Source organism: Tauraco erythrolophus, chromosome 2 (genome assembly GCF_009769465.1).
Source record: "Tauraco erythrolophus isolate bTauEry1 chromosome 2, bTauEry1.pri, whole genome shotgun sequence".
Lineage (NCBI taxonomy): Eukaryota > Metazoa > Chordata > Aves > Musophagiformes > Musophagidae > Tauraco > Tauraco erythrolophus.
This window is the reverse complement of record NC_141466.1, coordinates 15,762,508-15,790,032: the sequence shown is the minus strand read 5'-3', so window position 1 is coordinate 15,790,032 and position 27,525 is coordinate 15,762,508. Positions and strand designations below refer to the sequence as shown.

Below are 27,525 nucleotides of genomic sequence, written 5' to 3'. Positions count from 1 at the left end.
AACTCAAACCACTCAGCATTAGCAGTAACCATATCCATTCAAGAATGAATGCTAAATTGATGATGTTCCAAATAATTTTGAGTATTTTTTAAAATTATATTGCTTTTAAAACCTCATAATACTCTGTTCAAATACTTTTGGAGGAAGTTTCAAATGAAACAATTGGCAGTGAATGCATTAAAATGACAATGCCAAAAATCTCACTCATTAAATGATCACGGGCTGAAGGATCACAACTAGCAAATATTCTTCTGTCCCACTTGGGTTTTGATGGTCTTTGCTCAAATAAAAGCTCTGTTTTTTACTATTCTGAGAAGAAAAAAAAAAGTTTTCTTTTAAAAGTTACGGTTCAAAAATCCTAAGTACAGAACTCATGGATGCAATGGTACAATTACACCTCTCATCCTCCTAGAGTTAAAGCTTGCTGCACAACAAACTGAACATCGGTTGTCCCTTGAAAACATCTAAGGGTTAAAACGAAGCTGGCCACATCTCACTCTGCTTCCTTGGGGACATCAATGAGATTAAAAGTTGAATGTATTGAGGTTATCCTTTTTAGAAATCCCATGCTTTGGTGTTTATTATTAAAAGAAAACTCATTTGACATGCCATGTGTTAGCTAACTACTGTGTGTCACGCAAAAGACAGTTTTCCACATTTAGAATTGCTCACGATGAAGCCCTGAGGTAACCGCCTTTTTCCAGGCAACAGTAAGAGAGTTCCCTTTGACATTTAACCATCCTTTTACAACCTACACTAGTATATGCAACTTGGAGCAGTCAATATTGATTATCAATTATTCCCAAAGATGGGATCTGTCCAGTTGATTTTTTGTTTGGTTTTAGGATAAGGACTCAGCAGAACGGGCTAATTTGGGTGCAGTGTCTTCTAATGGTGCTTCAACTGAATTCCCCAGGTCTCCGTTTTCATGTCCATCAATACTTGGTTTCTTATCAAACACTGCAAGTTAAAAAGAAATTTTATTTAAGGAAGAGAAGTAACTTTGGGAAGGACAGATCAGTGAGCCTTATTTCAGAAACTGGAAAGTGTGCTGAAACGACTAATAAAATAAGAGCTAATAGGCTTTTAGCAGAACATAGTATAACAGGAAAACAGGAACTGTCTCTATACCTCTCTGACCAAAAAACTGTGTTTGAAGAAGCCAACGACAAAGTGTTAAGGGGAATTAATTACTTCTAGACCAGAGTCAGGAAAAGATAAGAATAAATTTGAATTATAGCTTTTGTGAAAAGTTGATCACAAAACCCCCGCTACAAATTAATTCAATTAATTCGGTTGTATCTAAGTAAACCAGGTCAGTAAGTGAGAAACCAACCAAAAGAGCTGACAGCCTACTAGTAGGTTAATTGAATTAACAGCAGATTAATTTTACAATGAATATAAAACCAGTATTTTCCAGAAACTGGTTTGCATATTGAGACTTCAGAATTAAACTGCATGTAACACATTTCAGGAGGTTTACCTTGAGAGGGTTTGACATCCACACTTGCATCTTTCCTATTGGAACTAGAATTTGCACCTTCTTCCAATTCATCAAGATATAAACGATAACGGTGTCCACTCTCGTCCTCATATTCTACGTTTTCATCATCCGAATCAACTTCTGGAGCAACATACACTACTTCAAATTCAATCTCGCCTCTCTAAAATGCAATGAAATTTCAAATTTACTTAGTACTGCACAGCTACGTAACAGGATTACTGAGATGAGCTATGTTACTAGAACAAATACATTTGACTGTTGTAAACACATTTACAGCTGTGTTTAATATTTTGGATACGTATTTGAATTAAGTTTTTACTGGCTAAGGAAGTACAGCTCTACAGCAAAGATTTTCCAAAGCTACCTGAATTTCTTAAGTTATGTGCCAATACGTTTCAAACAGTGACTTCTAACCAGTAAGTTTTCTAAAAAAATTAAGTGCACCTGTTAACTGCCCAAAAACAGGAAGCAAGGCAGGAAGAAGACTACAAAGAATATGAGAAACATTATTGGCTGAAGCAATAAAAGAAGAAAACATATGTCACTAAATAATTATTTGTGGGGCAATGCAACAAGCTGATTTCCATCAGACTTACTAAAGAATCATTAGCCAATACATGGGTTAAACTGAACTAGTACTAACCCCGCATTTGCCTCCTTAAATTGCAAGACATGAGAGGATTAAGCATAAGGTGATAGAGCTTCAGGCATCACTATATCTTAGCATAACACTGTGCTTAGCAGAAAACATTAAAATTCAAGGTAATTCAACTGGCAGAACACAGGAAGCACCTAAATATGCCTATGGATAGCAGGTCCCAACTGACCTGTTGGGAAAGAATAGTTACAGCTTCTTTATGTTTGGCATCTCTTAGATTAACTCCATTTACTGCCAGAATAGCATCACCAACATGCAGTCCTCCACATCGATCAGCAGGTTGTCCAGGATGGATTTCAGAGATCAGTATTGGAACACCATGCTCTTTTCCACCCTATTAAAAAAAAAAAAGTAGATTTTATTTAACTGATATGTACATTAGCATAAAATCGACAGTCTGGTAGTTGCTCTGAAAGTGCTTATTTCAACTTTTTTTATAGAAAACTAGAAAGCATGCTTCAGACAAAAAGGATGCTTAAGAAGAACACAAGATGCTTTCCTTAATTCTTCTCCCCACAAAACAATGGACAAATTTCAAATATACACTCAAACAGCCAAAGGAAACAATTCTGAATAATAATAAAAGTATAAAAGTCATATACGAGCTGGTGAAACAACATCAAAACCTCATTAAAAAAGCATGTTATCAGGCACCATATTAACTTGCAATAAACAATATTAATATTTAGGATAGAAGTATACTAGAATTTTCAAAATTTGTTTTAATAAGTTAATACAGCTTTTGTTGGGTGTGAGATGACAATACTAACAATTTAAAAAAAGTTACAATTGCAACAGTTAAGCTTTGGAAGTTAGTTCTCAGATTGTTTCTGCTCTTCTACAGACTTAAAATACTTGAAATTCACTGGCTAATCTGCTAAAGTGTCTATATGCTAAACATTAAGTTGAAATCATAGGTTTTACATAAAGTAGCAATTATCTATTTCCTCATCTATCAAAATGAGTCTTCAAGTTCTATGACCACAGCTATGGATTTGTGTATGCTTTTTTTTTTTCCCACAAATTGCTCTACAGATTCACTGATCCACATATTTTACAGAAGTACAAACAGAAATTTCAATTGCTTCTTCTGTGTTATGGAGAATAAATGCAAGTATTTACTGTGATTGAAATTCCTAGTCCTTCATGGTCTTCTTTAACTAGCAAAACTTTTCTGATTGGACCAACACCTTGACTCTTCTTTAAGGCATCAGGATCCTGGTTTGATAAAAAACAAACATAGCATAAATATAAATGTGTGAACCAAAAAGTGATGCATTTCCACATTTCGGCTTTTTGAAATTGTATACAGGCAGTATATCAGCAACAGACTACGTCCCAGCAGGATAAACTTACAGCATCCCTTTACAGATAGAGTATGAAATCAGAAAAGATTCCTCACTATGCGAGAACAATTATTTCAAGTATTTCAGTGCTGAGTGATGCACAAACTTCAAAAGGAAGAAATTCTATTCAGCATGGAACTGTCCTTCAGCATACAAAACAATTATATATTTAGAAGTGACATTTGAAAGAACACAATATTGAAGCAAAAACAATCACAAAAATGGAGAAATAACTCATATCCATTTTCAACAAATACTGGAAATTATGGAGGAATGGCTTGTCTTTTCAACTTACATGTCCTGGTGGCGCTTGCATTGGTCGTTTTAGATCATTCCGACCTCGACAAGCTCTAATAACGGTTTTGTGACGATGAAGGTGTATTTCTGCTTCAAGCTGATTCCAGAGCTTGTCATGAGCAGGTCCCTTCATATCTCGGCCCAACAACTGAATCTGCTGCACCCTACGTAACGACAGAGAGAGGAACACAACATGGTATATTCCGACTGAAAACCAACGCATCATACAACTCACACACTTCATCTGCCTACAGCACACAACCACGCAGCAACTAGTCCAAGGGCAGTAACTGCAGGATTTTTTGTTTCTTCCTTTCGTTCAATTAACTGCAAATGTGACACTTTTCCTGCTTAGTCTTAACTTTGGACCTGCCTCCGGGGACGCAAAGGAAGAAAACAAGAAAAGCCATCTCATGCTAAGGGACATGGATTGACTTTACATACCTTCCAGCTAGTTCCTTATCTAAATACTTGGCTGCCAATCTTGCTCCATAAACTTCAGCCTGAAGCACAGCTATGTGTCGACGGAGAGCTTCATTTTCCTTCCTCAGCAATTTCACCTCAGCTTCTAGTTGAGCTTCTTTCACTTTTTCTTTCTTGTTAGCTTCAAGTTCTCTCTCCTTACAAAACAAAACAAAAGTTGAAAGCTGTTAGCAAAGTTAAGAATGAAAGATCACTTACTGTTTCTGCACACACACTGTGAAGTAACTCTCCTGTGTACAGGACATGCATGCAGGGAAAAAAAAAAGCAAGCAGGGACTCTGGCACTGCAGCTAGTGGTTTGCATACTCCTCCCTGGGGAGAGGGGGCCTTGCACACAACGTTGTGCTCCTGACATGATTTTTATTCAGCTTATAACTCCTTAGCACAAAATGCTTATAGTGGTTCAAAGTACAAGGACCGAAACTAGCAACAGTGCTTCTGCCTGTCACACAGCTGGCAAAATTTAAGTAGCCTGAATATTGTCCTTACTTTTTCCTGTGTTCAAATGGAATATTAATACACTGAGAGAGGAGATTGTTTTTTAAAATGAAAATTACTAAATATTTTATTTCAATTTGATAATATTCTTTAACTATTTTAATATAATTTTAGTATAATCACATGTCAAGGAAATTTCTTTAAGTCTGTATATCCTTAAAATGACAATTATTTTCATATAAACAACCAAGACATGTCCAGCCAGGGACATTTCCAAATCAGACTCTGAAGACCACAAAAATAAAGCCAGACATTCTACACATGAAGATGCTTACTCTGACAAAACTCAAAAGATAAGTTAGTGCAAAATAGCTTTGTTATAAAAAAACCCCAACCAAACCAACAAAAACCACTCTAAGAAATGTACATTCCCTTTCTCCTCCCTGCCCTCAAAAAAGGAATTATAGAAATACAAATTACTTCCACAGTTGTCCATCCTAAATGTACAGAAAATGCATAGTCATTACCTTTTCTAATACCCATAGTACTGGAGTCAAAGCAACTCGTATGCTCAACTCAGACTGTTATTCTACAAAATTTACTTTAAGAAAAGCACATTTGATTACTTAGATATCTTTTTTATATCACTTTTACAAAGTGAGGGAAAAAACCTACCAGAAACCAGGAAAACAGTAGAGACACAGGATCTATTACTGTTCCCTTTTAAAAATGTCTGTCAGTTGTAATGGCAATAAAAACTAAGTTCACCGTAACACTCTAAAGACATTTAGAGTACCTTAGAAGTGTTCTTTGTACTTGTACCAATTACATTATTAAATAAATAAAACCAGGAGATGCTACTAAAGAAGCAATAGGACAGAAACAAAATTTTACAGAACTGGCAAGAGAAATCATTATCAAATTGTGAATCTGCTTATTCACTATTACAAGCCTGGATATAAAACCATGAATACGGCTGATATTACCATGTTTCAGACATTAAGCAAGGACAACAAGGACAACTGCAAGGTCTCGCACCTGGGAAAACACAATCCAGAAGTGCAGCACAGGCTGGGATCTACCTGGCTGGGAGGCAGCTCTGTGGAAAGGGACCTGGGGGTCCTGGTGGACAACAAGCTCAATACGGGTGAATAGTGTGCTGCTGCGGCAAAGAAAGCCAACAGGATGCTGGGCTGCATCAACAAGGGCATCCCATATTGATCCAGTTTCAGATCAGGTTTTACTCCACATGCACATTACAAAACCTGTCACACAAAGCCACTTCTGGTGTCTGGCCTTTCAGTCGGGGGGCTGTCTTGTGAGATGACCCTTCAACAAATCTCTTAACTGTAGGATCACTCCTAAGCCAAGAATTTCGACTAATCTGCATTTGAAGAATAGGAGTTTCTAAAACGATACCAAGCCTCTCTATTATAATTATGATAGTCTTGGGATATTTTGATTCACATCTACTACCAGTAGCCAAAGGGCAATCACACAAACTGAAGAGGCCAGCACGCTGTGTTGCCTCTGCCACCCATTTCAGCCGTAAGAAGGGCGACAGTTCAGACATAACACTCGTTTCACAGCAGCTGAGTCCCTATACAGGTACGGTGCTCCTGTAATGCTTATGTTAGCTAGACATGTATTGCCAGTATTGAATCAAGGTGCTATTCCAAATAGTACAGGCCCACTGTTTGTGTACGTATGCACTTTTAGAACATCTTTTATTTGACAAACATAAAAAGACAAAGACTAGAATTTGAGGCAGACATATGAAAGTACATTATTCACACCCAACGCCCCATTTTCTTCCTCACTCGATATTTTTATGATTTATTTACTGAATAAAAAGTCATAGCCTGAAAATCATAATATCTTTGCCAATAATTTGTTAGAATGTACCAGTCCTGGCTTTTATTCAGAAAAAAGCTCTAGAGATGTACGAGTCCCTTGATGTATATGTAATACACCTTGGGAGACGAATTCCAACCTCCCCCAGAAAAGTGAATTGCTAAAGTGATCCAAGATATTTGCTTACCCTAGCAAATTCTATATAGTACACTTGATTGTATTTATATGAAGTAGTCAGCTTAAAAATTCTCATCAGGACTGAAATTTTCAATTTATTTTCTTGGAATTTGAGTCATCTTTTAAATTAAACAAAGTCAAATGTTATATTTCTAAGTGGAACCCCTTTTAGTCATGCATTTTAAATGTTATACCTAAAATATGTGGAACGATGTAATCCTATAGAATTGGTTTCTTCCTATTTTCTCCATTATTATCACTATTACTCTGTGACTGAGGTGAAAAATTACACCCGGAAGCCGTTCTTAACACTATTCTGGACTGTCTCCAATTGATCACCAGGAAGAAAAATCAAAGGTTTGCAATACAGAATATCTGAAGATGTACTGAAAGAACATGTCTTTTTTGATCAACTATCATGAATGTTGTAAGGCTCCAAAAATCTTAAAAAAAATAGAGGAAGTTACAGAGTCATTTCATGCTTTCTAGAGCTCATAGTATTGCACAGGTTCTGCAATACAGAAAAAACTGTGTTTTCTGTTGGTAATATAAAGAAAAACCAAACCAAAAACACAACTGCAATGTTGAAGATCAAAGCTTACAGTTACCAGCTATCCTGTGGCTTTTCAAAGAGCAAACACTGAGTGAGCAAATAATAATAATGAGGTATATAACATAGTAAAAATGGAAAAACTGTTTAAAAACCTTTAAAGTCTATTACCGTGAACAACCAAAAGATAAAAGTTAACTCTGCATCATTTTTTCTTCTTATCTATATATTATTGAGTTTATATGCTTTGGGCTGTTACACAAGCCAGTAAATCATACTAAATTATGTCTATAAAATAACTGAGATAAGAGAAAACAAGGAAAAGTTGACAGGCTTTTTTTAAAATAAAACACATAAAATACTTCATATTAAATTGATGATTTATATTTAATACTTCATATTAAAGTGTTTATACTTTAGAAATTGTATAATATCTTAAAAATTTTTGAGATACTGCCAGAATAATCTTTCAGAAAGTCAAGTTGTCAGATATCATCCCACATTAGCTGTAACAATAATAAATAAAACACGCACAGACTTAGGAAAGAAGGCATCAAAACTAGAAAAGGAAAGCTAAAACGCAAAGCAATTCTTTACACAGTATTTTGCTAACTGACAGGAAGAAGGGAAAAGCCAGATCTATTTTGCCAGGCCAACATATAGAAGCTGTTGCACAAAATAAAAGCACTGCTTAATGTAAAAAAAAAAAAAAATGCCATCAGCATACTTACCATCTCATCCACAGAAAGGACAGACTTAAGACAGAAGAAAAGAGTTCCATAATTAGAGAAACAGGCAATAGGAACTTCAAGAAAATGCAACAACACAAATTACTTATTCCACAAGAAATTTACCAGCAGATTGTGTATTTCATTAGAAGGTATAAAGAAAAAGCACACTGCTATAATTGTACTTAGCAGCAATTTTGGTATTTTGCAGTGAAAGTTATTAAAAATCTTAAGAATTTTAATCTTATTGTAGTACTAAAAACAGTACTTTCTCCTAAAATATCAAGAATCTCCATAAAGAATAGCAAGATAATGTGAAATGCATGAAAGTAGTTTTGAAAGCATCACAGAAAAACATATTCCGTAACATAACATCTGTTATACAGATAATAGATTTTCTTCCTTTCAGAAAGAATTACAAAATGTGATTACAAGAGGGACATAAAGGACAAGGAGAATTAGCAAAAGAAATCTATCAACTGCAAAACTCAAGAAAAAAGAGTTCCAGTAGGCAAATTCATATTCTTACGAAGAAAGAGTTATTGTGCCTGGACTAGGCAGACACATCACTCCTAAAAAGGGATTCAGCCTAAACTACACGATGTTATTATCAACTGCTTAGCAATCTGAAACGTTTTAAAATGTCTGAGCTCACCACTACGTACAACTTTACAGTTTGCAGAGCGCACATTTACGCTGAGTGAGAAGAGTGGTTGTCGTTAACGTGGAAAGCAGGAAGTTAACTAGTGCGGAACTTTATTTCCCCGCTGCATGTTCTGTTGACACAGTCCTTCTCTGCCCTCAGAGGCTTTCTGACTGCCAGAAGGTCAGCACAATGGTTTTTATTTACCTAAAACTCGGATTCTCATTTTACTGACATTTAAGCAGCTTCTGTTTTGCTTGTCCAAGCTGCCCAGACCTTTATAGCTTTCTGTATCTAGAACAGTTTAAAAGTGAGCTTCTCTCCATTAGAACTATGAAATCTCTAAAGGAAAGTAAAGCAAACACAAAAGATCTGCCCTGATGTTTATAACAAAGGAGGAACTAAACAGAATTAAGGAGAGAATATCAGTCTAGGCTGTTAACAAATTCAATTTCAACACAGGTAAAATCCGAAGCAATGCAAGTAAAATTTTATTTATTGTCGTCTAGGGGAAAAAGACGGCTGTCGATAGCATGGAGATTTAATATATCTTTAGAAATTGTTTATAACAAGGTCAGGAGAAACAAAAAGGTTAAAAGTATTACACTCTATGTCACATAGAAGTTAAGCCTCGCTAATAAAATTTAAGGACCAAAATCACCCACAGTGATGTGTTGGATTAAAAAAATCGCTACATGTAGACCTGCAGGTTAACACTTACAAAATGCTGGTGATATTTAACTAATGCTTATTTACAGCGCCATACAAATTATTAACAGCTCCGAAAAAGCTTCACCATGCTTAAGCTCTAATTCAATACAGAATAAATTATGTGTGGACAATACAGAAAATATTACTCTTATACTAAATATACAAGTACATAGACCCAGGAACACAGCTCTAAGTCAATTACAGCTTTTGGATCTGAAACAGGAAGAATTTGGGTTACTTCTGCTGTTCAGTGATTAGCCTAGATAGCCTTTAAGCCTTATAGCCTGTTACTGTGTTTTATTGTACATTAATTAAATGTACACTATACAAAAGGTATGTACATACACAAAATTAAATGTACAATGTACAAAAATATACAAAATGGCAGAGGAGACTAACCTAATGTTTCACGTGTGTTGAGAGCAGGTATTTGCAACCAACCTGTGAAGCAATTTTAAGAACAGCCAGAGAGCTGAACTTTGATTTATGCTGACAGGTAGAAAGCGCAATCTATACAACGCTACTTTAGTTTTCTAATTTATGAAGTCTCAGTAGTAGAGTCTGAACCTGTGCTGTGGCTAGTAACATGGCAGACTACACTCTGGTTATCAGTCAATGCCAACTAATTGCACAGATTAATTATTGTTAACTTTCGAAATTATTGTTAAGTTTTGAAAAAACCTATCACACAAAATTTTCAGTGGTTTATTGAGTTCTTTTATGACAGTCTGCTGCATGTAGCGATGGACAGCACGACAGATGCATCTGTAGCGTTCTTAAACAGAAAAAATGGCAATAGAGAGAGGACTACGATGCCATTTACTCTCCCTCTATACAGTAAAACAATCCCATTCTTACTCTTATCAGGTTATAACTACAATAAAACATTAGACTTACCTCACTTTAGGCTTTTTTAAAGATATGTGAAGATTTGGTAGTAATGGTATATTGGAAGCTATTATCTTTTGCACCTTCTGTCTCCAGAAAAGCTTGATAAACCACCAAAATATTTTCTTATTCTACTTTAAGAAACCACTAAAAAACCATTTAAGTTAAAATTCTTCTTAAATTCTTATTCATTATTCTGATGTTATTTATGTTATGTTTAGTGGTTGTTAACAATCAACCATAAAAGTTATTTAAAAAAGAAAAAGTTAACTTCCTCTAACATTTTTTATGTAAATACTTATAACCAGCTTATTCACACCTTCCAAGGAAGAACTTCAGCCAGGAGAGGGAAAAATATAATCTAACCCTCCATTCAAGCCACCATACTCACCAGTTTTGCCTTAATAGCCCCAGAATCAACATTCTGACCAGTTTTGGCATGCAGCTGAAGTTGAACAGCATGGAGTTGCAAAAGCTGATCATGCACTTCCTTTTCCAATACCGCCTTCTCTGCCTGCGTTTCTGTCAGTTCAGACTTCAGATCAACTAACTGTGCCTGTGAAGACATAAAACATCATAGTAATAATTAGAGCAAAGATTAAACGAGGTCATCAGAACTGTGATACATAGATCCATCATTTGCTGGTACATACGTGGCACACACAGTGTAACACAGACAAACCTCCGTGCTGTCGCAAGGTCCTTTGCAGCCCAGCTGAAGCACTGGATCATTCACAGGCTTTTCTCCTCCCCACTGCCACCGAATTCAAATTCACCCACAGTCCCAGCATCAACCAACCATACTGCTGAAAGTAACAGTAGCTGAGTTTTTCCTCATGCAGACAACTGTAGGTGATGCTGATGTCCTCTCCAAAACAGGGCAATGGTATTAAACCTATGCAACCCTTTACAACCATAGCAATGTAAACACAATTTAACACTTTAAAATTATTAAATCTTATTGAAAAAAAAAAATAGCAAAATGACAATTATTAATGCAATGCTGAAATCCCAATTCACAATTAGTCTATTATCAACGGCTTAACTGATACAGCAAATGAGGTGGACAAACCAGAAGCCATGAATTAACATGCCCCTAAAACGCTTTTGTAGAAAATTAGGAACAGTTATTAACTCTTAAAAAACTGGTTTTGAAACATTCTAGACACAGTTTACACATAGTGTGTGTATCTGGAATAAAAGAACAGGTTCTGACATGTTTACCAGGTTACTTGTTATCCTTCAGTTCAAGTAGCATTTTATAAAATAAACATTTTTATATATTTAAAAAATATATAACTAAAACATTCACATAAGCTTTACAGCTACTGTATGCCAAAAAAACTACAGAAAATTATCACAGAAGAGGGTAATTTTGATCATGCTTAATATTTTTAGATCAATTCTCAGATTATATTTTTGCTTCCAAAAATTTGAAACTAAAAAGCAAAACAGAAAAAACACTGATTTTTCAAAAATACGTCTCATATTAAAGTAGGGTATTTTAGATAATTTAGTAACATTATTCTAACGTTCAAATTTGCACTGAATGGCAAATTGTAAGCCAACAATCACCCCATTCAACTACATAAATCACTGCTTTAAAAGGTCTGTATCAGTTTTAAAAAAAAAAAAAAAAGCAGGAAAGATTTGACTGTCAGTGGGGAGTACTTGCTGGGTCTAACTTTAGGTACATAATTCAGATGGACACAGCCTCCTTAAGCTTCCAGCATAGTTATCAGACTTAAGTAGGCCCTTCCGGAGGTGACTCAGAGCACTTAAATTAGAGAGCAAGTGGATGAGATGGGTCAAGCCAATCTCCATCTTGCTACTGCCAGGAAGGATGATCTCCCTTCCTGCCCCAGCTATGACCCCTCACCCCACATCTCCAGAACCAGGAAGCAGGAGATGCCCTGCACATGAGCTCTGCTGATTCCAGACCAGACTCCCCAGAACAGAACAGAACCAGAATCACCTCTCTGTCCACTTAGACAGACCACGTTAGCATTTAGTCTTGTCGAGAAACGGGGCTGCATGCATTTCCACCTTCCAACTGTCGCTATGACAAAAAAACTTCAATAATTTGTAAACCCTCTCAGAAAGCTAAAGAAGAAATTGTCTTCTACAGTAAGATGATATTTAAAATACTTTAAAGCCATATAATTTTAGAGAAATGGGTTACTTTCAAAACCGTGTCGTTCTCCCCAGTGATCAGCCACTGCTGAAGTCTTGCTACTGTGGATTATCTACCCTCAAACAAAAGCAGACACACACCTGAACTAAAGTGGAAAAAAGAAAACAAAACCACCAGCATAAGAGATGATGATATAGTACAGAGCAGATAACTAAGACCTTAATAATGAAGGCACAGTTTGACTCAGTCACAATTGCACATAATGTATAATAATAAAGCAGAAGTAATATTGTTATTTGCTGTTGTTATTATTACACAACAATACTACTTCTACTTTTACAAGAGATCATTAATGTCTTCTTTTAAACAGGTACTAACAGCTAACACACTGATTTCTATTACTTTTTTACATATACACACACAAACACTCATCCACTCTAATTCAAGATGTCTGGAGAAGCACAAAATGGCAAAACAGATATATTACACCAGTTTAATACTGTCCAGCCTCATCTAGTAGAGAATTGCATACAAGGAACAGAATCAAGTTCTGGGGAAAAAAAAAAAGAAAAAAAAAAGGTTACTTCCCTGTGCAATTTACAAAGCAGCAAGAATGATGACTACCAGTTTTGTGACATGCATGATGCTCCAAAGGGATCACAGCGAGACTGTCAAACTTGTAATTAAAAAAAAAACAACAACAGTATTCTGCTTATGACCTAGGATTTAAATTCATATCCTGCTGTTTTAATAAAGAGAGCAAAATGAGAAATGGTGTGAGTGCACATCATGGAAGTAATCTATTTGCACATTATGAAAAGTCATAAATCTACCCTCAGGAACAGATACAGATACAAGAGTCACACTGAAAAGCAAACACAATAAGCTGGTTTCAAGTCTTGTGATCTACTTCTACAAAGGCTGACAAATCTTTACATTATTTCACAGAAGTTCTGCCTTTCTCCACTTGGCCAGCTCACTTAATTCTCCTTTATATTACTCTTACTAGCATCATTTGTTATCCCCATTCCCTCACTTTGTTAGAAAGGAATCATACGGAAAGACCACTGGAAATTCAACAGCTCTACATTCAATTTTGGAAGCTGCTCAGTAAAAACCTAAGAGGGGGCAGAGACAGTAGAGGAAATGACGAGCACTAACAAGAACCGTCTGTAAGGCCATGCCTTCCAAGAGCACCATACACTGCATGAGGCAGGGGTTCTACAGAAAAAGATGGTGCCAGATGATATAATAATATATAAAGTTTTAATTTGCATAAGCACAGTGAGGATAAATTAATGTTACACAAGCAACTGTACCCATCCTTTAATTGGTAGCTTTTTGGATGTACTTTCCAACAAGTCTGCCAAATGAGAGATGTCCTGTATTCTGAAGATCACCTGTGACTGCTCTAGGATTTGCGGACAAGCCAGTTGGGGCAGAAATAACAAACACCCACCCACAGGAGATCACTGAGTTTCCTGGTTAGGAGAGGTTAGAAAGACTCACCAAACAAAGAGAGAACAGAAACTTTCACTGGGGAACAATAAGGGGCAGAGGTCGAAGAGAAGGCAGTGTGTTTACTTTCACAACATCCTTTAACAGCGACTTGCCAATTCAGCCAAAAGAGGAACTCCTCTGTGTTTCGGGCAGCACACAGCTGTGCAGGTGAGCAATCACCACGCGTCAGCAAGCACCACACTGCCAGGTAACACCTTTATTTCTCTATGCTAACTCACTCGGTGAGCCTGTGCCCCAGGCACCGTGTGGTTAGTCGCAGGACTGGACTGTGGCTCATGGAAGCAAGATTTAACCATGAAAACCTACATCGAGCCCTACAGCACAGATGGAGAGAAAACTGGAGAATCAAGCAGACAGGATACGAGAAAGACAGAATTCGCACAGCTCTTTTCTCCCTTTATTCTGACACCTGTTGGCAAGGGTCAATGCCTTTTGAGATATGCTCATTTGTCTCTCACTCACTGGATACTCTTCTCGGATCAAGATCCATAACTGGAATTCAGTGTCAACAGCAGTGGGAAGTGCCCAGTCTGGGCCTTACAATGGCAGCCAAAGCTTGCTGAAATCAATCAGGAAATAACCAAGCTCCTTCTTTACTAAAGGAAGTCAGACCATGCGTTTCAATGCTCCACTTTTCCCACCTCCCTTGTCTGGGGGACAACGATCACTAACTTCTCCTGATGTGTTACGAGAAACGTTTCAGTTCAGTACTGGCTGCTAACTGAGAACTCTGACAAGTTACATAAATGAGACACTACGGAAAAGATTTAAGGAGAAAACAACAGCATTACTGAGAGAATCACTTATTTTTCTAAGTACCTCATTCAAGCACATTCTTCAATTTATCAATAATTACAAGACACATTACTGTTAATTTCTTTGTATCTACTGTCTCGATTACAATTGATACACTATCAACTACACAAGACATACTCCTTGGTTTCTTACCTTTTTTCCCTCATCGTTCTGAATAAAAAAAAAAAAACATAAATCAACCTTAAATACTGATCTAATCTGTCTGGGGTGGGGCAAGGAAAGGTAATCCCACAAGTCTGTTTTTTCCTTTTCTTCCACAAAGTTCCAGGAAATACATGCTATTTCAGAATGAGCTACTGTTTCAGATTATTACATTGAGGGTGGTGAGGTACTGGAACAGGTTGCCCAGAGAAGTTGTGGATGCCCCATCCCTGGAGGTGTTCAAGGCCGGGTTGGATGAGGCTTTGGGCAACCTGGTGTAGTGGAGGGTTTCCCTGCCCATGGCAGGGGGGTTGGAACTAGATGATCTTTGAGGTCCCTTCCAACCCAAACCATTCGATGATTCTATGATTATCATTCCGTTGGTCTATAATCAAACTACTGCTAACTCTAAACAAAAGTCTACAATTTGAGTAAACTGCAGATATTGGTCAAATTAATTAAATAGTAAAACTCAGTATTTATCTTCCAAACAATCTAACATACAGATGATAACAGAAGAATAGTTTTGCAGGGCTAAATAAATATTTACTCATTTTTGGGGCATATTATGCCATTTTTTAAGTATTTTCTAATTCACAGAGATCTTACACCTATGAAAATTAAAACAAAAATTCTATTGCAGCAACTCAAGAATTTATAAATTATTCCCTTTTTTCATAAGTGTCATGGTTTGATGTGTGTGGGGGTGGGGGTTCTGGTGGCAGGAGAGGGGTTTTGCTCCCTGTGATCTCCCCGGTTTTAGAACCAGGTTAGACTTGGTTCTGGCCACCAGATCAGACTGCCATCCCCCTCGGGGTTGAACCAATCAGCGCCTCTGCGAATTGCCCTGTTTAAGTTGGGACAAAGGAACCAGAAAGGGTGCTTTGCCCAGGAGCAAGGAGAGAAGGGAGGAGGGCACTGCCCCCGCTCCCTGGCTCCCAGCCGGGCAGCTGCCTGCGTCGGGCTGGCGCCGCCCACTGAGGATGGCGGCGGCAGAGCTCGCTGGGGAACTCGGGGAGCGCCCTGCTCCTGGGGTGCCCACTGGGCTGAGTTCACCTGGAGAGGACTGAGATCTGAGAGAAACAGCTGCATCGACACCAGGTCAGTGAGGATGGAGCAGGAGGAGATGTGCCAGAGCTGAGTTTCCCCTGCAGCTGGTGGTGAGATGGCAGGCAGCCCCCCTGCAACCAGGACGGCCTCGGTGGAGCAGAGACTCACTCGCAGCCCGTGGGGAGAAGATGCCTGAGCCTGAGGATGGTCGTGTTGGGACGCACAACAAGGCAAAGAGGCATCTGGAGTCTGCGTGACAACCCACGCTGGCGCAAGTGGCTACAACTCCCTAAGAATCCGAGACTGTGGTAAAGCCCACACTGGGGCAATCTGTGGGGAAGAATTGCTTCCTGTGGGCTGGACTCATGCTGGAGAATTTTGTGGATTTTTCCTCATGAGTAGGGGATCCACCGGAGCAGGGAAAAAGGGTGTAAGGACTCCTCCTCCTTTAAGAAAGAAGCAGCAGTAACAGCACAGAATGAACTGACCTGCACTCCCCAGTCCCTGCCCCCTGCGCCGCTAGGGGGAGGAGGTAGAGCCAGGAGGAGAATGAAAGGGTGGGGGGAGGAAGGTGTCAGTTTTAAGATGTGGCTTTGTTTCTTTTTATCCTCTCACGTAACCGGTTTTGTTTCCCTTTGTCCTTTTAAGTAACCATCAATAAATTGCTTTGCTTTTAAGAAAGCCCAGTCTGTTTTGCCCGGGACCATGGTTGGTGGGTGCTCCCTCTGTTCATGTCTCAACCCTCAGTCCCTTTACTATATTTTTCTCCTCTCCACTTTACTGGAGAAGGAGAGACTGTGTGAGTTTTAGTTGCTGGATCAGCCTAAAACCACGACAATAAGATATAAAAGAAAATAAACCATGGCACTAAGCAACAGACAAAATACTTATTCCATAGAGCATTCAAAAATATTATTGCAAAAATTAAAAGAAAAATAAATCTCTACACAAAATCCCTAGTCCAGACATAATGTCCTTCTATTTTTAAGCAAGTTACTTTCTGTTCAAGCAGTTATGAGTTATCAAAAAGTTGTGTTTGATATAAGTTATCTTATGCTAAATACGTATTTTAAGCTGTCAATATAACCAATTTCTGCTTAAATACTGAGTTTGATTGCACTGACAGACATGGACTTGTTCAAGTCTTAGTGTTTTTCATTAGGAGGGAGAGGGCTTTGATTCTTAGAAACAAAGTAAACATCATTGAGGTCTCTTCAAATTATTTTGTAACATATAATTTTTTTTCATGTTGATTTGAACTGTAAAAAAATTATTCATCCACCTGCACATTTTTTACACAAAAGCGGTTGTTAGAATAACTACACAAAACCAGTTTATTCCTGTTAGATCCCAAAGCCATACTCAAAGATCCTATGCTAAGTTTGTACATAATGAAGAACAAAAGCACAGACCTTGCCCTAAACAACTTACAAAGTAAATACACAAAGGAAATGATGAATAAATGTAACATGAAAGAAGTACTGGTGTACAGAACCAACCACTCAACAGGAAGCAGGTAGATGGCATGCTAAAACCACAAGCCACCATTTCTCGTAACCATCATTGCTTGAATGAGGCATTGGAAGACAGCAATATCACGACCTCTGAGATCTAAAGCAGGAGAGGGAGCACACACAGACCGAGAAAGCTTCAGAAAGTAGGATGATGGTGACTAACGTGCCATGTTGACAGGAAACAACCTACCTCTCACTGCTGAAAGGGAAACCAGTTGCAGGGGGTGGGAGCAAACAGAGAGATGGCCTCATCAGATAAAATAATGAAAACGGTTGTAGCTTTGGGAAAAGCTTTCTCGTTTTCTGAGCTATCATTCCAATAATTTCTACAGTACAGAGAAGAGTTTTATTTGAGCTAATAGGTACAAAAAAATATCTAAGACAACCACAGCCCAGACATGAGGACTCAAAATAGAGCTGAACTGAATTGGAAAGCTAAGTCATAGGCCTGATTAATCCCAGGACAAGGCAGTGGCATTATTCACCACATCAAATAAAAATGAGAGGAAGACCTGAATTCCCTCAGTATCAAAGTGTAATGAATGCTTTTTGAGGTTTGTAATGATGCAGTTTTCGGTGTATCAATTTCCAGCTCAAAAAAAGACTAAGCATAATGGACATATTAGAAAGTACACAGATTCTTCAGAAAAGGAAAGCTAGATACATACAAAAATATCCATCGTATTACCAGCCTCCAGTGGCTAAAAGTCATAAGCCAAGCACTCATCAAACGTCTTGAAAGTAGAAAATATTCTTCAAAGATTTTTTTCATTTTCCTTTCATTTTGGGCCTTTAGGGTACATCTAATTCATTCTCATATCAAGCCTTCTAAACTCATAATGGTCTGAAAACTGTCTTTTTTAAATGAAAGATGATTTTTTTCCACCATATCATCTCCAGATGCCAGCAGCTAGGACTTCAGGAAATATCGAACACAAGCAGACTAGCAATAAAAAAAGAACCTACAAAAACTGGTAACATTTCATCATTTCTACTTAGTTTCCTAAACAAGGCATTCTAGTGTCATCGCTTTACCTGTATGTGTACGTCTCCCTATTTCACCTTCCCTCCCTGCTGATTTGAACTGAATCCATTTTTGAGAATCAAACAAATCCATTAGAGGGGTAAAGGTCTGTGTGGTTAAAGTTCCTGCAACAGACAAGCTTTGTGCATAACAGCTGTTCAGCAGGAAAGAGTGATGGATTAGTGCCCTCACGGAGGGAGAAGTGGGAAGAGTCAGATCTCTGCTAGTTTGTCTGACCCACCCAAGGACAACAGCAAGCAGCCCGGTGGCAAGGCACCATGTGCGCAGTTCTGAGCTGGTGACTGTGCTACTGCCTCTCATTCAGCCAACTAGCCAAAACCGTAGGTGGATGAAAAGGCCAAGGACGCTGTGGTGCGGAAGCTCTCAGACCATGGGAAAGAACTGGGGGTGCCTGAATTGGAAGGTGTTAGTGACTCAAGAAGGTGCTCGATATTTGCATTAGGGCAAATTATTCCCACAAATCAGCAGGAAGTGAGATTTCACAAGCTCCCTTGATTCTGTTACCATTAAAACATCTCCAGCATACATATATTTTTACCAGCTAATTTTACAAGAGAGGTCCCTGCGAATCTTGCCACAGGATCAAACCAAAATTCATAGACAAATAAAGTATATGAGGTTTTTTTACTTCTTCAGCAAAGTGTCCTCATGTAATTTATGCTATACTCCAGAAAGTTTACCGACACATCTGTCTCTGTGTTTAAACATTCACTCCTGATGGGGACTATTAACCTTCCAATTTAAAGGCTGAAGGATCTAGGATCATGAAACACAACAGAGCACACTACAACATTGCAATTATTCTGCCCCAGTATACACACAGAAAAGCAATATACATATCAAGATAGGACACCAGCACATTTGCTTACCATTACACTTTGGGGGCTTTTTTTTTTTCCAAAGACAGAAATGTTGCTTAAAGGCAAAAGTAGGTTAAAGAAAACCCTAATTATGCTTTACAAACAATGAAATCATTATTTCTAAGTGTTCCCGTAACATTACACAACTGCAGGATAGAAAACAATTTTTCAGGACATGACAGCTGTAGCTCCCACAGCCTGAGGCCTAAACGTACCCACAGGCACCAGACAGGCAGGTGGTGGTGGTTCGACCACAGAAGAGCCCGTGGTGCACAGTTATGAACCATGCAGACCACAGACTAATAAGTTTTCACGGAGACCTCCAACTTCAGCATCAGCCCCTAGATGTGAAATACCCAAAACTCTTAAGTAGTACATTTCTCTAATTGTTGGGAGAAAGGATTTTCTCCACTATCTCACCAGTGTCATCACTTCACCACTTCAGCTCCAAAAGACAAGAACACTCTACCCTTCTTCAGTCTTGACTCTTGGATTCAACTTCTTCCCAGGAGGGGTAACAGAACACTGGAACAGGCTGCCCAGAGAGGTTGTGGAGTCTCCTCTGGAGATGTTCAAAACCCGCCTGGATGCGTTCTTGCGTGATCTGATCTAGGTGGTCCTGCTCCGGCAGGGGGATTGGACTAGATGATCCTTTGAGGTCCCTTCCAATCCCTAACATTCTGTGATTCCTCCTGCCTATGAAGCAGCATTTGCTGCAGTTTCTCACACAACCCTGTTAAGTTTAATGGACTGGTTTGAGTGAGAAACCATGAAATGGATCAGAGCCCTGTTAATCTCGCTGTGCTCCTTGCAAAACTAAACGTGACAGCACTACAAAGTGCGAGCTGCTGAACAAACGATACACTTGGGAACTGGGACTTTTCTTCCTTAAAAAAACCCCGATTTCAACACAACCAAAGAATGCTTACCACTTCCGAAGGATGAAAATGACTAGCCTGTCTGAAGAAATTATTTTAAAAGACTGTACTCACAAACTTTTAAATTTATTAATTACTTTGTGTAATTCATTCATTTATTTCATTATTATTGCGACTTCAGAAAGGACATCTGTGACTTACATTTTTAGTTTAAGCTTTAAATTTAACAAACTGGTCTTTACCATGTGGCTAATAAGAACACAAACGACAAAATTCATGATTATTGACTCCCTAAATAATGTAGCCATGTAGGTAGTCTTGGTAAAAATGCAGTGTAGGAAATGCACTTAATGAAGCGTCAATTAATTTAGTCCACCTTTAATATGTCCTACACAGAATACAAAGTCCACGAGACCTCTACAGATTAATTGCTCCATTTCTCAGATTCTATTCTAGTCCTGACAAGCATTCAGAAGACTGCTCAGCAAACTAAAAGGATGCAAAACAACATCATACTTTTTTGTTTTCTCTGCTGAATACCATTCTGGATATCTAATTATTTGCACAATTTTCCTCCCAACGATTAAAAGACAACGTAATAATAATAGTAGTAAAGCATCTTGAAAACTTGGTTTCCATTTAAATAAATGGATACATCAACCAACATTTATATGCCAGTCAGTGATCTTTTTCATCTCTATCATTAAAACTCCTGTTACTGCAGCCACCTATTATTGTTTTCACTTTGCTTTACACAGTTTCTTGCCACTGTTTTACTTTGTATCTGACTGTATTATTCTGTTTGCACCTACTTACAGAAGCACAAACTACTTTTTTTTTTTAAATCATTGCTTGTATGCTTTGCTGCCAATGTGAAATTTCTGTCTGCCTCACAAAGACATTTTTTTTCAAGTTGCCCACGCTTCTGGCTCTTTAGTAAGAAGACACAAATCTGGTTTTAGAAGTCATATTCGTAGTTTTATTATTGCCATTATTTTGAAAGTCATACGAGGTATGCAACATAATTCAGTAAATAAAACTAAGAAATACAAACTAAAATACTGGTTCTCTATCACTTACTCTTTGGCAATTCCCAACAAATGAGGCAAAGAAAAGGAAAACACTTTACTACACGGTGACTGAAACTAAAGTAAGCTAGTTAAACTTGTACAGAATTCTAGAGTTTCTGATAAAGGAAAATATGAATTAAGTATAGCTGACCCCTTAAAAAAAAGCATAATTATTGTCAGAAAAGTTGTATGTATCAAACCAATGACAATTTAGTGTGTAAGCCAACTGGAAAATTTATGCAGACCTGTACTTCCACTTCCCACATATCTGAAAACTGCTTACATTTTAGGATATAAAATTAGCTGGATCAACTCTCATTCAGTTGATTTTCCAAAAGACCACATTCTATCTAGTACCAACAGATTTCTATTCCAAAAGAGAAATAATATTCAGAATTAAAAGTGCACTTAATAAAATAACACCTCAATAAATACTGGAAATTTTTATGAAATTTGAAAAAAAATGAAACAATTTACTTTTCTTATGAAGTTATTGCAACTATGCTCCCTGTTCCATAGACAAATCTGCCATGGGGCAAAGAAATGTCTTGGTCTTCAATAGGTGCCTTTCTCATTACAAGGCAAAGGAGAAAGGGGGGAAAAAAAAATCCAAACAGACCCTCATAAGAAGGTGTACGGTCCTACCTTAATTTAAAAAGTACTGTTAAACAACAAAGCAGGACTACAGTTCTGTAACGTGGTCCATAAGACGGACTCACACACTATGTGAAAAGTCACCATGCACATAAAGCCACCTATGTTTAGGTTTTTCCATTTTCAGGTTGTGGGTTTTTGGTTTTTTTTTATGGGGATCTTCAGCTTACCTGCATAATGCTACATACGCTTTAGCTGACAGAGTAACAAGCTACTTACAGAAGAATTCAGCTTACAGGAACATCTTCCTCTAAACCTGCTAACTGATTCCAAGTTGATCAAGGACATAAAACTACATAGGCGATTAACTTCTTAAGACATATACTTAAATGTTTTCCTTAACTTTAGCATGTATGTTGGCTTAACACAACTGCCAAGGCACAGGGCGTGCTCTACCAGACATTCCTTTCTAGCTTGTTCACTTAAAGTTACAGAATCAGAGTGGCAGCCAAAGTGCCAGAGCTGAAGTCAAGCTCAGTTTCACTGGCACATTGACCTATTTCTTTTACTTCTACAAAATTGCACTATACAGAATTTTCACTTTTTGAAATGGACGATTAGGCAATGTCACAGTCAGCATCACGTAATTTTTTCACCTCAAGTGACAGCCAAACAGCAAAAACAAATCCCGTGTACTTCCTCTCACTTAAAAATCTACTGAAATCTCAGACGCTGACTGCCAGTCTGCATCTGCTGATTTATAATGCTTTCCAAAACGCAAAGTATCACAAAAAAATCAACTTTAAAATGGCTGTCATCTCCTTTTGTTCTAACAGCCTGAGGCCCGTACTGTCCTCCATCAACACACACTTCTCCATTTGTTCATACTGAAGTGAAGCTGATCTCAGAAGACGGTGGCTTCTATCACCTAACACTTTTTTTCCTCTTTGATAAGCTACTTAATTCAACTCTGTCCTACTGTGACCGGCAGGAAAAATATGATAACAAATCCTCCTCTCCCTTTGTTTAATTTAGGACTGCGGATGTTATTAGCACAGTACTGAGTTCATAACCTTTCGCTACTCTAAAACACAAGTAAATTTACCTGCATACGTCCACTGTGCATCTGCATACCTTCAGGTTCCTTCTAAAAATAACTCGCCCCTGAACTGGCAACATATAACTCCCTCTTTGGAAACTACCATCTTCCTGGAATACTCCTTTCGCTATTCAGAAACGTCCCTCACACAATATTTTACCTAGGCTCATCTCTCTAGCAGTAGGTATACACCGATGATGCCAAAATATTTTTTGCATCAAAGTCCTACTGCAGGAGCTTCCATTCACCAAACCAACTGCGCTGTGCCTCTTAAAAGCAGCTGTGTCAATCAGAGAATGCACATTAAGCTGTTAAATTTGATAAAGCAAAGTCGGAACTGCATTTCTTTATTCTTGTCTGAAATATTACGGTAAGACCCAACAACTCCGCTCAAGGAAATGGAAGCCACAAGCAACAGAATTATATTTATAATGTCTTACTATTAATTTTGATTTTCCTTTAGGAAATAACATCACTTAGTCAGTATGACAACAGCAGACAAACGCAGCTGCAGGAGTAAATTCTTAGCTTTTAACCATCAATGACACCTTCAGCCAAAGGACTATTTTAATACAAATAAAAGGATATTTCTGAAGATGGATTTAACTTATTGGCTTGAATAAGTGTTTGTACCTAAGTAAACTACGACTAATGCCACTTTTATGAATGTGATGAAAGCTTTGTATTAAAATGTACAAGCACTATGAAGTTACAAAGAAACGACTGCAATTTTAAAAGCCACATGAAATACGGTAACTTGCGCTATAAAAAAGAAAAAAGGTAAATCCACAGATCACATCCTAAACTCCAGTATTAATGTTAGTGACTTCTTTAAAAATATGTAACTGTATCCTTCATTTTGGACACTGAGGCTTTTGATTAGACATCTGTGCACGTAAAAAGACAAGACACTCATTCTCAATAGAGCAGCACCATCTTTTGGAGAATATAAATGGCAGTTTCCATTTCAAGTTTATGGCTCTAATAATCATGAGGTCCTAAAATTAACAACCTTCAAGACAATACTATAACCTTCTAAAGGTTTATTTGAAAGATAAAATCTCCTTTATATGTTTGAGGCCTAATATTAGTATCAGTAACAAAAATATTCCACAATATTAAAGAGTTTTTATTCCCTTCCAAAGCACTCTGGATTCTCAGTATCATTTTTATCAAACAATTGCTTCATGCTCTTAGATATACACAATAATTATGCTATTACAACTACTAACTATGCTCCTTTGCTCTTCAACTGATTCAAGACAGAGGTACAGATCTTCAGTTATTTAGGTGCCCCTGATGATTTTACTTAGATACCAAAATATCTTTCAGGATCTGAGTTTTATAGTTTCCTTTCAAAATATTTAAGCTTGAAACAACTTTTCAATAAATATTTACAGAGTAGCAACTCATTCTCTTAAAATAGCCTGAAAACTCATCTGTTTCACAAGTCTATACACAACACCCACCATCTCTGTGTAATATGTAATAAATACTGATTGTCTACTATAAACTCGTAACTCTTATTTTACTACACCTATACAATTAAGCCCACTGTATAGGTTGATAGCATACATACATACTCCATACGAAAATGTATACGACAGCTCAGTAATATAAACACACAAAAAACATAAACATCACCAGAGTTAAGTATTCTGCTGAAATAAAGACTGCAATGAAACAAGCTCCCAGTTTAATGAGGTCTTTGTTCTACTCTGAAATATCCTATTCCTCTGTTAAACTCTATGGGTTATTTTGCATAACAATATCTTCATACTAGGAAGAAACCTGATTAAAACCAAACCAAATTTACTTACTTTACTTCCTACTGCAAGGCAGACCTTCAGAAGAGCAGGTTACTGTTTGAAGATTCTTAAATTCCTTTATTATAATAAAAGTCTAACACAAAGGACTGAAAGAACTGAATTCTGTGGTTTACTTGACTACTGGAGCTCTTACAAAGCACGTATCCTCACGGTTTTGAAGAAGTTTGTCCCCTTACTCCCACATATTTAAAAGTGAGTAGAACAAGCAATTCAACACTAAAAAGCATGGCCTACAAGAGATAATGAAGAAATCGGAGGATTTTAGCCCAGGGAAAAGCTAACTGAGGAAGGACACATGAACAGCCTTCTGATATGTAACAGAAAGATAAGAGGGTAGTTAACATCCACACCTATTAAGGATACGACAAGGACTAAACCAAAGATGACTCTGGCTGGATGGTTATAAAATGACCATAAAGTTCCCCAGAATCTCCTTCCAGAGCACTCCAGTTCTTGCACAAGTCACAGGACCTGCATCCCTGCCTCTTGAGCAGCATCACCACCAACCAGCTTGGCTCCAGCTGATGCTTCTTTCTTCCCACCCTGACTGAAATTCTGGATTAGGCATGAAGAAAACTTTCCAACAGTAAGGACAGTTATTATTCTCCTCACAGATCGCGCGATCTCCGCTATTAATTTTCTGACACCAAGTCTGGCAGACAGCTACTTACTTGATCTGCCTCGGCGTATGAAGGGACAAGAAGACCTGTCAAAGTCCATCCCTGACGTATTTTTCTCTTTCATTTACTTCTAAATATATGTCTTTGTTCCATTTTTAAAAGGCCTTCCAAATTCAGTAGGGACTTAATGCGAGCAGCAGGCCAGTCAGGGGCATCCGTGGCTCAAGACTGCTGCTTTCAACATCAAAGAGAACTTTTTTTGGCACGTACCGCTTCGTGCCCACGCCGTAACCAAACCCGGAGGATCGGCACGGCCAGGCCGGAACCCCGGGGGGATGGACACAGCCTCCCAGAACACGGGGCCAGGTTAACCCTCCCCAGCTGCTTCCAGCACGGCGCCCCGCAGCCGCGGAACACAGGCGGGACCCCCGTTGCCACCACGGGCAGGGCAGGGCAGGGGCCGCCCCGACGCCTTCTCGAGGGGCGCAGCGAGAGATGCGCCGCCAGACCAGCACGGCCCCGACGGCAGAAGCCCACCGCCCCCACCCCCGACCAGAGGCCCCGGGGGCCTCCTCCGCCACCCCCCGCCCTCACCTCCAGCTTGTGGTTGATCTGGGACACGGTCTGCGCCTTGTGGCAGAGCTGGGCGAAGCAGGAGCTGAGGCTGGTCATCTTCTGCCGCCCCTCGTAGGTGATGTCGGCCTGGTCGGGGTCGATCTCGCCCAGCAGCAGGTCCACGTCCACGAAGGCCTTGTCGAACTCCTTCTCCAGCACCTCCAGCCAGCGGAACATGGACACCCCGCCGCCCGCCGCCGAAGCCGAACCGGCCGCGCCCCCGCCGCACGCTGCGGCGCCCGGACCGCAGGAACCGCCGCCCGCCGCCGACATGCTGCTGCCGCCGCCGCCGCCCCCTCCCCTCGCCCGCTCCGGCCCCCCGAGCAGGGCAGGGCACGGCACAGCCCGCGCCTCCTGCCTCAGCCCCCGCCCCGCCTCAGCCGCCCGCCGCGGCCTGACCCCTGCGCGCGCCCCTCCCGCCCCGCAGGACAAGGCGGCGGCGGCGGCAGCAGCGGGCCCGGACCGGCTCCACCGGGGCAGCCACGCAAGGGAGCGAGAGGGACGCGCCCTGCGCGCATGCGCGGCGCCGCTGACAGGCGGCCTCGGAGGCGGCGCGGCGGCTAGCGGCGCGCGGCTGGCGCTGCCTGCCACAACTCCAGGCGGCAGCAGGCAGCAACAGCCGAGCCCCGAAACGCCGATCGCGGCCGCCGCGCGCCCCAGCGCGTGCCGCCAGGGGGCGCTGCGGCGCGGCCCCGCCCGGGGATGCGCGGCCCCGCGTCGATAGAGCCCGCGCGGGCCGATGGGGCTCCGCGCCGCCTCCGCGGGCCGGCACGGCGCGTTCAGCCCGCGCTTCCCAGCCTGGCTCCTCCCGCGCTGCCCTCTCCTGGAAAAGCCGGTCGAAAACGCCCCGTGGTGCCTGGCGCGACCTAAGCAAAGACTTTCCCTGAGAGGAAAGTTACTTTTACGTGGCGTTTGGCGTTTTTCAGCTTTGATCGTCGCGTGGAAGCGCGTCGCGGCCCCTGAGGAAGCCGGCTGCTCGTTCCGCGGGGTCTCTCCGCTTGGGGCGGCGGCGGCGGGACGCGGGCCCGGAGGGGCCGCTTCGCCGGACGGTTCACCTGGCAGCACTCCCCTCACGGGCCCGTCCCCCATGCCGTGTCTGCCTTCCAGAAAAGTTCTGATTTTTTTTCCGGGTTCAAGGGCATCAATAGCTGAAATGCCAACGAAACCACTAAAACGTACACGTTTCTCTCCCCTCCCCGTCACTACTGTATTCACAAGCGTCGTTAGCAGGTGCAAACCACACAGCTGGATTGGCAGCTGTATGTTCATCACTCGTGCTCTGCAAAGATGCCAACTTGCAAGTATCGTATAAAAAGAACTGCCCCAGGCACCTTTGCATCTCTAGAAACACTGATGAATGCAGTTACACCCCTATAAAAAGCGCGTGCAATTTTTTGGCTCCTTTCGGTTCTGAAAATGAAATAAATTTCAGGGAATAAGCTATCTCTACATGGGGGCTTTC

General features: G+C 39.8%; 1 protein-coding gene across 2 annotated transcripts; it reads right to left on the bottom strand.

Annotated features, from left to right (window-relative positions):
* Nucleotides 1–251: 251 nt before the first annotated feature.
* GOPC (golgi associated PDZ and coiled-coil motif containing) lies at nt 252–26,336 on the bottom strand. Of its 2 annotated transcripts, XM_086632117.1 has the most exons (9): nt 26,043–26,336; nt 10,669–10,833; nt 8,039–8,062; nt 4,250–4,425; nt 3,804–3,969; nt 3,285–3,380; nt 2,332–2,496; nt 1,484–1,664; nt 252–960 (listed from the first exon to the last, which is right to left on the bottom strand). In XM_086632117.1, the coding sequence occupies exons 1-9, from the start codon at nt 26,334–26,336 to the stop codon at nt 842–844; spliced, it is 1,386 nt and encodes a 461-aa protein (XP_086488243.1). In that variant the 3' UTR covers nt 252–841. The 2 variants fall into 2 exon arrangements, with proteins under 2 accessions (XP_086488243.1, XP_086488244.1); XM_086632118.1 differs by lacking the exon at nt 8,039–8,062.
* Nucleotides 26,337–27,525: the final 1,189 nt, after the last annotated feature.

Excerpts from the sequence above, each read along its gene's own strand:
- GOPC (XM_086632117.1), bottom strand. The coding sequence starts at position 26,336 with ATGTCGGCGGCGGGCGGCGGTTCCTGCGGTCCGGGCGCCGCAGCGTGC. Across the intron at positions 10,834-26,042 it reads AGATCAACCACAAGCTGGAG|GCACAGTTAGTTGATCTGAA; the intron begins GTGAGGGCGGGG and ends ATGTCTTCACAG. Across the intron at positions 3,381-3,803 it reads TGCAAGCGCCACCAGGACAT|GATCCTGATGCCTTAAAGAA; the intron begins GTAAGTTGAAAA and ends TTATCAAACCAG.